Consider the following 13,023-nt stretch of genomic DNA (forward strand, 5'->3'; position numbering starts at 1 on the left):
TTCAAGACATAAGTTGTGGTTTTACCCCCTAGCTTTTAAAGGTGTAAGAATCTACTTTAAATAAAAGTTTGCTTTAAAAAAATTATTCAAGAAAGTAGTACTTACTGTGCTTCAGTTAGCTTTTGCCTAACACATCTTTTAAAATCAAATTTATAAATGTGAAGAAACCACTGGAATGACTGTAGAGTAGATGCTACAAGTGGATGTGCTTATCCAATGGTTACATGTCGGTATACTTGAATTACAAGCGAATAAATAAATCAAGAATGTTCTGCCAATTTTATATCACAACTTGTTGAAAAATAACCATACCGCTGCATATTTACATGCAGCAGGAGACCGCAGGGATATTACCTCAACAACCCCGGTGTGGAGAAGACGCACCCGGCTGTTCACTTAGCCCTCAGCAACTGAAGCCTTTCCAGGCTGCCGCGGGCGGGCGAGGACCGGGGGGCGTGGCGCAAACAGACCCCGCCCCCACAGCGGCCCCGCCCACCACCGAGTCCGCCCCCGTGTCGTCGCTACAGCAGAGCGGAAGATGACGTGAGGAGAGTCGCGAACATCTCCAGGCGCAGCTGGGCCGGCGGTTCCCACAGCCCGGGAGCCCGACGTGCGCAGAATCGCTCTCGGAGCTCCTTTCCCAGAGATCGCTCATCCTTCTCCCGGGCCGGGCCGCTCCTAGAGCGGCCCCTGCGGCTCCTGGCACGGCCCCGCGCTCGGCTGCCGCCCTGGCGCGCGCCACTCTGTCGTCCCCGGAGGGGCGCGGACCGGCTCGGCCCGGGCGCCGGCGGCTGGGGAGGGGGCGCTGGCCCCAGGGCCGCGCATGCGCTGCCACCAGTCTGGGGCTGTCAGTGGAGGGCGAGTGCTGGCTCCGAGGGGAGGCGACGCCCTTCGGGGCCAACGGACCGCGCGCTGAGGCGGCCGTGGGAACGACTCATCCGTTTTCCAGCTCTGGGGCGGGGCTGGGGTCGGGGTCGGGGCTGGTGGGGGCCCCGCCCCCGTCTCCTGGCCTGCCCCCTTCATGGGCAGCGATGATGGCGGCCCTGTACCCGAGCACGGATCTCTCGGGCGCCTCCTCCTCCTCCCTACCTTCCTCCCCATCTTCCTCTTCGTCGCCGAACGAGGTGATGGCGCTGAAGGATGTGCGGGAGGTGAAGGAGGAGAACACCCTGAATGAGAAGCTTTTCTTGCTGGCGTGCGACAAGGGTGAGAGCTAGGCCCCTTTCTCCACTTTTGGGCGCCCCTGCCCTCCACACCTTTCACCCTTTCCCCCGCCTCACCTTGGAGCACTCTCCTCACGCGCGGAGCGCTGTACCCGCCTCGCCCGCTGTCTCTCCCGGGCTGCCCGGCACCGCCTCTACCCTGTGAGTGTGGAGCTGGAGGGCGGGAGCAGCCGGGGTGCAGCCCTCCGAGCACCGCACCTGGGGCGACGGTTCTGGCCGCGTCCTCCCTTTGTGGGGTCCGGTGTTTAGGTGGGGACTTGCCTACCCAGACCCCCCCCTCTGCTACTAACCCCCTGAATGACCTGGTCTCCCTTCTGAGCTTCTGTTCTTTCTTTCTGGAATCCCAGAGGGTTTGTCTAGTTTGGGACCTTCTAGTTAGAAAATTCCATGACCTTGCTTAAGGTTCTGGTGTTTATGGGCTCTCACCTAGTTTTTGTTTTTCTTTAAACCCGTACTTGTATTATTAGCTTCAGCCACCCATTGCCTTGGTGTTCAGTGACTGTTGAATGGGATTAGGTATGTCAGTATCCTGGGTGGAGATGAAGATAGGACTGGAGAAATTATGCTTTAGCGCCAAACTTTTTGTTTGTTTGTTTAATTTACGGATCTTTGTTCGTGTTTTCATTGGAGAAGAAGGTTTATTGCCCCTGAGCCTTCGGGAAAAAATGGTCATGCAAAACAATTACAGGGCAAAACTGTGGAATGTATTTAATGTGTTTTTCTTTAAAAAAAAAAAAAAACACCAACTAGAAATCAATCACTTTTATGGCCATAATAAAATCTCTTCACTTAAGCATGCTTTATAGTGATGCATATCATAAAAGAAACGGGAAATTGATTGGCCTAAGAGGGCTTTTATTTCCCACATGTAAGAAAATGCTGTAATTTTCCCCTTTCTAAATTTATTAAGTTGCCTTACAATGGCCATCCTCACTTAGGAATACTCTGTTTAGGATCCTGCAAACTTCCAAACATAAACCCAAAGGGCAACTTACACTGTGAAAAGATTAACTACAGAGAATTTTTTGTTTGTATGTATGAGTGTGTTTTTAATAAATCACAGCCTTTCTCACCTCTTACTGCTTTTGAAATAGGATTTTATTTACACAACTTTTTGAAAACACATTAACATATAAACAGTCCACCTATGTCTCTTGTCAGACACTTTTATGTTCTTATGTAATAGTATAAATTATATTATGAAAGCCTTTGTTAAAAAGTCCACCATGGGCACACCTTTGAATAGTCTCAGAAATGTAAAGAAACATAGAATATATGTTTATAGCCTCACAAAAGTCACTGTCTGTGGACTATGTAAAATTACTTAGTAATTCTTATGTGGATTATCTGAGTTCTCTTCCGTCAAAAATTCTCTGAGAGGGGAAGGGACAAGATTGTGTTGTACTAGGATGAGTAAGTGGCTGCGGCATCTACCCCAGTTTACTGAGCTGTGGTTATTTTAAAGCAAACAAAGTATGTCAAGAAAGGGAATTTAATATTGCTGTCAACTGAGGACAGAGGAATGTCATAATGGAATGTGGTTGGAGAAAGTACTTATGTGGTATGTATATTTAGAATTACTGCATGATATACCTCAAATGAAAGTTTTCATATATGATAGTTTTGTATCCTGTCCAGTAGGGTCAGTCAAAATAGCTTCCTGTTCTTCACCAGTTTCCCATTTTATAGCATTAAGATCCTTGGAGAAATTTACCTTTTGGGGTGGGGTGAAAAGTAAATATGCATGTTTTTTTTCCCTTCTATAAATTAAACATTTTTTTAAATGAGTGAGATTAAATAGGTATGTTGAAATGAATTCTTGGCTTAGATTTAGAAAAATGGCTTAAATTACATATATTTATGGTATACATTTACATTGAAAAAATAAATTTGGGTTATAGCAGTATTTTTGTTTGCTTACATTTTTATATTCACTAATATTGTTAAGCCTTTTTTAGTGCATTTCACTTTTAATCTAAAAGTGAGAAGTTTCTTGAAGTAGCTATAGTTTCCACTATTACATTGGAGCTTTCATTAACCGAATGGCAAACATTTGCTAAAAAAGCCATTAGGGTAGAGTGTATATGCTTTTCATAGATTATTTCATTTTATCCTGACAATCCCATGAGCCAGATCTGTTGTTATACCTATTTTACAAATGAGGAAAATGAGCCTTAGCAAAATTTTAAAATCACTTTGCCCAAGGTTACATTAGCTAGGAAGTGGTAGAACTCAGATGTACTTGAGCCTGCATTCTTAGACACTATGTTGTATTGATCTAGTTGTAGTTGAATGAATGAAAATCATTTGTTAGAAAAGGCACATCCAAATTTGGATTTACTAGTTGGAGATTAAACTTGCTGTCTATGAATGTTTTATAAACCTTGATTCTGTGGATTGTATTTATCCAAAAAAGTAAAAAGCTTTAACAGCACTAGAATAAGTCCACACTAGAATATCTATGTTTCCCACCCTTTTCATTTAGCGATCCTACTCTACGTATACAAAATGTTTATAATATATTCCATTTAGGGAGAATTCCTAAAGCAAAAATTATGGAGCTGAAATGTTTATGTGTATGTTAGTGGATGGGTATGTACAGATTAAGGAGTAAAGAAAAAAAGTAGGAAAGAAAAAGATTTTATGTTTGATTTTATTGTTTGTATAGCTGCCTTTTATGAAAAATGAGCTCAAGATGTCTAGGCAAGTGCTGATCTCCAGGTAGTGACTACTTAATAGTGGCTGTTATTTATTTTGAGAGTAGGTCAGAATCATGTATCATTGGTTCTTTGTATAAAATTTAGAAGAAAAAGTGTAAGTTCCTGTACCAGTGACAATCAAGTATGTTCCCCGCCCCTGCCCCCAGTAAAATTCTCAGAAAGCACATTCATATTCTTTATAGACATAGAACGCTGCAACTCAGAGGTAAAACATAATTGAAACAAGAGCTGGCTATTTTATGAAATACTAAGCAGGATTCTTAGCACCACCTCCTTTCCTCTCTCATTAAGAGTTAATGTGATGAGCCACTTTTATTTGTGGGAGCTGTGATTTATTCAGGCCTGCTGGCTGGAGAAAGGGTTACTACATTGGTTTACGGAACCCCTAACTAAGTATAGTTCATGTTAATTCACCTCTTTTAATGTAACTTGGGTAGATGGTAGCTTTTAGTATACATTCATGAGCTAAACCTATTTTAGCCCTTTAATTTGCTAATGATCAGTTCTTGTGCAGAAAAAGGAAATGATGATAGTCTGGATTTAGGACCTTCCAACTCCCTATGAAGGGCATTTCAGGAAATTCTATTTGCAATTAATGAGTCAGGATGCCCTTCTTGAACTTTCAGGATGGGGGCACAGGAGGGATGGAAAGAGCTGTCCTTGGGCTCAATCTAGTCTGAGGTCTTAACAGGTCACCTTTGTAGTATGATTTGCTGCATTGTGTGGGAGGGTGCCTTGATGTCGGAATTCCTACATGAACTTTGCGTACCTTTGGACTAAGCGTGCTTTTAAAATGGGCAACATTTCTGGGAGAAGTAATACTAAGCTGCCATTTTTTTAAAAGCTGTTTTAATAACACCTTACTTAATATATTTAATGGGACTTTTTAGCTATTTGATGTAAACTAAAATTTTATACAACTTGGAACATCACTGAATTGGATAATATACCAGACTCTAATTACAAAATAAACATTGCTTCTGATTGTTTTTCTAATAGATACAAGAGTATACTGTTAAGTATTTTTAATTTGTCAACTAATTTACTGTAAAAAAAGCATCACCTTCTATGCTGTAAGTATAATTTTTTCCTACAGCAGAGTGAATCTTTGCTCCTTTGCCAGATGATATCATTATCATTAATAGTCTTCATTAACAGTCATAAACGGCTACGAACTTACTGTAATAATTGTCTTTTTTCAAAAATATTCAGACATACCATGCTTCTGAGCATCTTTAATTTTTAAGGTTTTATTTGTAAAACATTGGGGTTTATGAGTAATATTGGGTTTTGCACATTTGGGCAAAACTACATTTTTAAATCACCTTCACTGTAAAAGTCTTACATTTTTTTTCTTTTTAGAATTTGTTTGAAACTAATTTGAAGTTTGCTATAGAGTTAAGATTTTAATCAGTATTGTCACTATTTGTATTTACAGACCCAGCAACTGAATTTGATCATGTCTTTGTATTTTTTTACTTTGTTATTTTTTTTCCTTTTAATAATAAAATATTTTTAAGTGTCTTCAGTAATAGTTCAATTGGAATGTTGCAGTTGACACACTCAAAAAGTTTGTTATAGAAACTTGGTTTGAAAAGCTTTACAGATTTTTTTTGACAGATAAATTCTCCCATACTTCACAACTAACTGAAAATTTGGATACTATAAAATTAAACTAAACTGATCAACATTAATGCTCCCATTTTAGTGATACTGAAATTTACCATCATATGGCAGAAAATAAAGTGAGATGCCAATGAAGAAGAGATGGAATCACCTATTTTTAATTGATATTGTAACATATCTCCACTGTATTTCTTAAGGGTTTATCACAGTTGGCCGGGGTCAATTGGTTGCTAAAAATCCATGAGATTACCCTGGTGTTTTATGTACTATTTCATTTTTAAAAATCATTGTTTAGGATTCATTACATTGATTTCATGATTCCTGGTGGGTTGCAACCCGCATTTTGGATAACATTGGTCTAGAAAGATCATAGTAAACAGGAGAGTTGCACAAGGTTTATAGAGAATGGTAGCAAAGCTCGAGTGCCATAGGGCTTAGTAAGCCACAATGAAAGTTTTGGCACTTATTTTAGGTGTGATGGAAAATCTTAACAATCCTCAAGATTTTGGGGAATTGAATGCTTTTAATTTAAAAAATATCACTCTGGCTGCTAGGTGGACAGTAGATTAAAGGGGCGGGACTAGAGCAGGGGCTAGAGCTAAGTGGGCAAACTATGTCCCACAGGCCAGATCCTCACCCCTGTTTTTCTAAGGCCTGTGAGCTAAAAATACTTTACATTTTACATTTCAAATGGTTGGGAATAAATCAAAAGAGTAATATTTTGTAACATGAAAATTATAGGAAATTTGAACTTCAGTGTTCACAAATAAAGTTTTATTTGAACACATTGGAATTCATTTGTGCGTATATAGTCTGGCCACTTTTGTGCTGTAAGGGCAAACATGAATATTTGCACCTGAGATAGTATGACCTGTAATGCCTGAAATATTTAATGTATGGCCCTTTGTAGAAGAAGTGTGTTGAGCTTTGTATTAGAGTATTGGCAGCTATTTCAGTAAAGAGTCTATTGCAGAATCCAGGAAAGAGATGATAGTGGCTTTGACTGTGGGTAGCAATGTACATGGATACAAGTGGGTGAGTATGGAAACTGTTTTGGAGAGGGGGCCGAGAAGGCTTGCTGTTAAATTGGTGTACTGGTGGAATTGATTGAAAACATCTATTTTTCCTTCACCGAAAAAAGAACCATCTAGCCAAAAAGTAAACAGATTATGTTGCATTTCCTTGTATATGTTACATTTTAAAAGACAAAAGATTTATGTAACTCTTAAAAGCAACTTCAATATAAAATGAAAAGCATTCATATATTTGGCATAAAAGGGCATTTAAATTGTAATCTTGCTCTATAACTAGCTTCTTGTGATGTATTTTAAATTTAGTAACCTCTTCCTACATATATTCTCATCCTAAATATTAAGACTGTTCTGAGCTTAACAGTATAGCACATTGTTTTAAATGGCTTGCAAATGTAAACTTAGGTGGAATAATTAGAAACTACTCTAGTTTCCTATAGGTTCTATGACTATAGCATGTAATTTTTCATTTGCATGAGTGTGTCAGCTATCGTAGGGTCGAACTTTTTATTATTTTTAGGGATGAAAATTACTTACTTGGTTTGATTTTTTTTTAAGTTTTTTTTTCTTTTATAGTCCCCTGACTGTAATGGAAATAGTCTTTGAAACCTAAAGCTAGAAGTATCTGACATTTGCAATACAATTACTCTTTAAACAGAAATCTAAGTTTTAAAATATGTAGCAATTTTTTCTTTCCATTTGCTATACCTGAAATTTATAAAATTTTATAAGAATGGTACTTATACAGCTCTTTATACTTTCCTGTCTCTGACAAATGGATGACTAGATAATCTGAAAACGCTTCTGCTTCAAATCACCTAGAAATGCCTGCTAAAATATAACAAACATCCATTTAAATGAACAGCTGAGCTTTCAAGAAATTAAGGAAGCACTCATGATCCACACATGAGGAAAAGACTGAAAAACAGAGGAGTGTGTGAGCTAACATTTTGGCTGCTCTGTAGATGGGGCAAGAGTTAGTTATTGGTCCAGGCATTACAGGGATTTGAATTTCAGTGCCCATATAGAAACAGGCTACAAGGCCTTGAGTTCGTACAAAGTGGGAAATTAGCACAACATCCATGCATTCTCTTACCACTAAGATACTAAAATCAGGATCCTTAAAGCACTGTACCTGTAGCAAAGGGGTAGATGAAGAAAAGAACCCATCCACCAGCACTGGGAGACTACAGAGAAACTTGTAAGAATTTGCACCTGTAGTCCTGTCTCTTGTTGGCTTGGAGTTTGTTTGTTTATATTTATTTAAATGTTTTAAAAAAGATTTTATTTATTTATTTGAAAGAGAGAGAGAGAAGGAGCAGGGGGAGAGGGAGAAGCGGACTCCCCACAGAGCAGGGAGCCCAACATGGGGCTTGACCCCTGGACTCCAGGATCATGACCTGAGCCGAAGACAGACACTCAACTGACTGAGCTACCCAGGTGCCCTATGGCTTGGAGTTTAATATTACCTACTTGGTCTGTGAAAACCTAAACTGAGAAATGAACATAAAAAGGATTGATAGGATAACAAAGCCTCTGAGTTACCCAGAAGAAGCAAATAAAACATCCTTGATGTTACAAGCTTTCAAACTAGGCTGTTAGGATTCCCACAGTTAAGCTGCATGAAGATGAGTTTGCAATGCCCAATTTAAAAATTCGGAAGACAGGGGCGCCTGGGTGGCACAGCGGTTAAGCGTCTGCCTTCAGCTCAGGGCGTGATCCTGGCGTTCTGGGATCGAGCCCCACATCAGGCTCCTCTGCTATGAGCCTGCTTCTTCCTCTCCCACTCCTCCTGCTTGTGTTCCCTCTCTCGCTGGCTGTCTCTGTCGAATAAATAAATAAAATCTTTAAAAAAAATAAATAAAAATTCGGAAGACAGTCACCCATTCTCAAGAATGGGTCAGTAGACACCACAAATAGGATTAAATCCTTAAGTTCTTTGGATAATTATAGAAAGCAAAGTATGTTTAAAATGACTAAAATCTTAAGGAAATGAAAACACAAGAAAGTAAAAGATTTGGAAAGGAATCCAATAAAACTTAAGTAAAAAATAGTCTTTAAAGATGGATGGGTTAATAAAAAATAATTGAGTAAGAAATAAGTAACTGGGAGATTTGAAGAGATTATCAAGAATATAGGAGAGAGAGAAAGAAAGGAACAATAATAAATCTGTAGAGACACAGAAGTTGGAATGAGATGATCCAACATAATGTTTAATAGAAGTTCCAATAGAAAAATATGGGGATAAAGCAGTATTTGAAGAGACAGTGGCTGAAAATATTGCAGAATTTATGAATGGCAGAAGTCCTTAGATTCAGAAAGCCTGATGAGTCCCTAGGTAAATAAATTTAGTTCTCAACTAGACATATGAAACCAAAGAAAATGTAGAGTTTTTATGGGTAGCATTCTCTTACCACTAAGATATTGAAATAAATTCACCTGAAATAAGGTTTTAAACATTATTTTCCAGTAGTAGTGTTAAATTTTCACTGGTCTGTCTGTATGCTCACTATTGGTTCAGCTTGTGACTAAGAGCTTCGCTTTGTGAAGTGTTTGGTAAGTTTTGTCATGGAACAAAAGTGTCTAAATATTAATTAGTAGTGCTATGAGGAAAATATTTCTTTTTGTGACTCGTTTTCTTCTTGAGGGAACTAAGGAAATATACCATCAAAAAAACTATTCAACTTCTTCCAAAATGTGTGGGGACTTTAAAGTCATTGGCTAAAAATAGTAGCAAACTTATTAGAAGTTTTAACAAAAATCTGTTACTTTTCCTTCTTATTCACCCATTTAGTTCAGTTTTAGGGTTTTTTCTTTCTGTATCGTGAAATTACTCATTTCTTTTTCCTTGTGGTTTCCACTCTGATTGTTCTTTTCCTGTTTATTATTCATAGACTTTTAAGGAACAACTATATTTGCAAGTCATTTAAAATGGTTTATTCATCTTATGCTTCAAAAGTTAAATGAAATAAAACAAAACCCACCTTGCTTTATTTAATTAGCACTTATTCTGCCAAATTTCTGCACTAGCTGGTCAACAGACAGATATAATGGGTACTGGGTGAAAATGATGACCTCTGTACTTATTCTCATTTTCCCCTATGGGTCAGCTGTTTTGATGTAGGCAGGCTGGAGTTAGGCAGAAGGTAATCTGCATTCTCCTGACAGGTGAAATTTGAATATTGAAATATTCTCACTTCAGCCTTCACCAGCATTAATCCTAGTCCTGCCTTAGAGTTTTGTGAGCTGAATATTCTCTGGTCATGTAAACAGGTTCTTTAATGAGATAAGGTGTGTGTGTGTGTGTGTGTGTATGTGTGTGTTGGGAGAGTGGGGAGGAGAGGAAAAGAATTTCTGGCATCCTTCCCTTTTACTATGCATACCCACTAGCATATATATACATTCACACTGCTTTTCCAAACGAGGTTTTCTGTTTTCCCCTCTAAAACTACTTCTTAATGTCTTCTGCTTGTCATTAGATCTTATTTTTAACCATTCTTATGTGCCAGTAAATGTGTTTATGTATTTGAGATGTAAAACTTAAATCCTTTACACTTATATCTTATTTTTCTAGTTTCCAGTCTGTACTTTTGGACATTCTTTATTGCTTTAAATGTCTTCTAAAAGTTTCTTTCCTTATAATCAATCAGTTATGAATTTTAAACTAACAACTTTTATTTCAAACTACACATTTAAAATTTTTTCTACTTGTTTGTGTTTGCAGCTGATATACATACTATTTTATCAGGATAAGGTTTTCAGCAAGGAAATGTGCACATTTTCTTTGCACATTTCCATATACAAAAATGAATTTAGGTTTTTAAATTTTAAATCAACAGGCTAAGTTTTTACAGTCATTCCTATCTAATATGTCTTGGATATTAAATTATGTTTGTATATTGTTATTTAGGTGACTATTATATGGTTAAAAAGATTTTGGAGGAAAACAGTTCAGGTGACTTGAACATAAATTGCGTAGATGTGCTTGGGAGAAATGCTGTTACCATAACTATTGAAAACGAAAACTTGGATATACTGCAGCTTCTTTTGGACTACGGTTGTCAGGTACAAGGCTAGATAATTCTATCCCGTAGCTTCTAAATACTGTGAGACATGCCATGTTTTCTTCTTTCTTTCTAGTTTCCTTTATCCCCCCTTCTTTCCTTCGTTTTTATTTTTTCATTCTTATCTTTCTTTCACCCTTTATTTTGTCTTGAGCCACTGAAAGTTTTAAAACAAACCAAAAAAAAAAGCCGTTTTTAAAAAAGTATATTTTGACTTGATTTATCTTTTCCCTCTGAATTTTTACTTTTTCCTCCCTTATATGTTTTATAACATCTCACAGAGGTAAAATACCATGATTTTTTAAAAATTACTTTGTTTTTATTACTTATGTTATTACTATTTATGTTATATATCTAAAAATAGCACAAGTGTTCTGGAAGTGTCAGGGGAACAGGTTGTTCTGTGGCTCATATAATGTACAAACATAAGAACAAAATGCTCCTGACTCACAGTGCAATTTTCAAGTTGATTTTTATTTTCTCCTGTTGAATTTTATTAAGTTTTCCTTTTTGTCTGAAGGTTAGTGTTTATATAACTATAGATGAACAATTTTTTTTTTTAACTGGAAAATATAGACCTTTCTGTTTGTCTTCAAATCAGTTCAGGTGGAAAAGCAGGCATGCGTATAAGTCTTGAAAGAATTCAGTCAAGAGATTCTGAAGGAAGTTTAATAATATTATTTTCCTTTTCTTTTGGGTTTACTTATGACGGGAACGCATGAATTCCGGCACTTTCTTTTTTCTTTCAAATAGCATAATTGCTCTGTTGTAGCTTGAAATTAATGAGATTTTTTTTTTTTTGGTGGCATCAGGAAGCACTCAAAGAAGATTTTTAAAATATAAGTAGGTTAGTTCTATGTGCATTTTTATTGTGTTTACATATGTATGCATTACAATATATGATACTGTCTCTGTGTATATTTAGAGTAGAAAAAGAAACTGCCTTCCCAGCAATTTCAGTTACCCAGAACTGATATTAGAAAGTAACAAAAAACATCTCTGAGCAGTAACAAAAAACATCTCTGAGCAGTAACAAAAAACATCTCTGAGCAGTAGCTGCCATGAAGTTTTCCATTTATGAACTTCAGTCATAGGAGTACTAGAGCCCTCCTTCAACTTTAACAAACATCAGTACTTAGTCTTTAATCCATAGAGAATTAGAGGGGTAACAGAAGGAGCTTGAGGGCTACAGTGAAACAAAATAGGGCACAGTACCTCTGACTCTCTTTAATAAAAAGGTCAACAGTATTACATATCTGATAATCTGAGGGAGTTGTATGTTAGAATGGTAATTAATGTTGACAACAATGGCCAGAGTAAGTAAGGAAAAGTTAAATTATATTCAGTATCTATTGTTTTAGAAGATAGAAGAATATGTATAGTACTTCTGAAAGCAGAAAACTTCCGTCAATATAGTTTAAATTTCAAAGGTAAACACTTAAAGGCATAAGCTTCAGTTACCTAGAAAATAAGGTTATAAAGAAAGACCCTGATGATTCTGGATAAATGAAGTATTATGGTATAATTGTCATTTTTGTCTTTTTGCATATATGATCCTATGTATATAATAATTCTGCAATATACATGGTTCTTTCATGTGGTTCCTGATCATATTTGAACACCATAGCCAACCTATATAGATATTACATTTTATGGATCAGAAAACTGAGGCTCATAGACTTTAATGAATTGCCCAAAGTTCTGAAATAAGTGAGGGCAGAGCTAAGATATGAACCTGATCTTCTGACTGCAAATCCCATGCTCTTTCCAGTTCACCGTGTTCTGTCTCAGGTTACCTCTGTCTTACCTATCAGTCAACAGATGTCCACGGCTTTCCATTGAGTGTGATTATGGAAATGAATAAAAACACGAGTTCCATACTAAAGGATATTAAAACTAATTGGATAGTGAAAGTATAGTTGACCCCTGAACAATACGGATTTGAACTGCATGTTCAAATATGTGGATTTTTTACAGTATAGGACTGTAAATGTTTTCTCTTCCTTAATGATTTTCTTAATATTCTTTTCTCCAGATTATTTTTAAAATACAATATACAATACATATAACATACAAAATTTGTATTAATTGACTATGTTATAGATAAGCTTTGGTCAACAGGAGGCTAATAGTAGTTGAATTTTGGGGGAGTTAAAAGTTATGTGTAGATTTTCAATTATGTGGGGGGGCAGGCACCCCTAACCCCTGCATTGCTTAAGGATCAACTGTGTACATATGAGTTTCATATCAATTAAATAATGCAGACATGTATTTGATAAGTGCTGAGTGGTAATGATACTTGACCCTTGTATGTTACTTTGAGGTTACAGAATGCTTTCATGTATTTTATCTTATGTTA

The 13,023-nt window shown here is 37.1% G+C and overlaps 1 protein-coding gene across 4 annotated transcripts in view; it reads left to right on the forward strand.

Annotated features, from left to right (window-relative positions):
• Nucleotides 1–543: 543 nt before the first annotated feature.
• Nucleotides 544–13,023, forward strand: part of TRPC1 (transient receptor potential cation channel subfamily C member 1) — a 71,306-nt gene continuing 58,826 nt past the window's right edge. For 2 of the 4 annotated variants that reach the window (XM_087870257.1, XM_087870258.1), the window contains exons 1-2: nt 544–1,206; nt 10,511–10,665. In XM_087870257.1, the coding sequence (XP_087726383.1) occupies nt 1,032–1,206; nt 10,511–10,665 (330 nt within the window). In that variant the 5' untranslated portion in view covers nt 544–1,031. The remainder of the gene's footprint in view (nt 1,207–10,510; nt 10,666–13,023) is intronic. The other 2 variants (XM_087870259.1, XM_087870261.1) reach the window with 1 other exon arrangement.

Source organism: Ursus americanus, chromosome 20, assembly GCF_024610735.1.
Source record: "Ursus americanus isolate L20-20 chromosome 20, mUrsAme1.1.p, whole genome shotgun sequence".
Lineage (NCBI taxonomy): Eukaryota > Metazoa > Chordata > Mammalia > Carnivora > Ursidae > Ursus > Ursus americanus.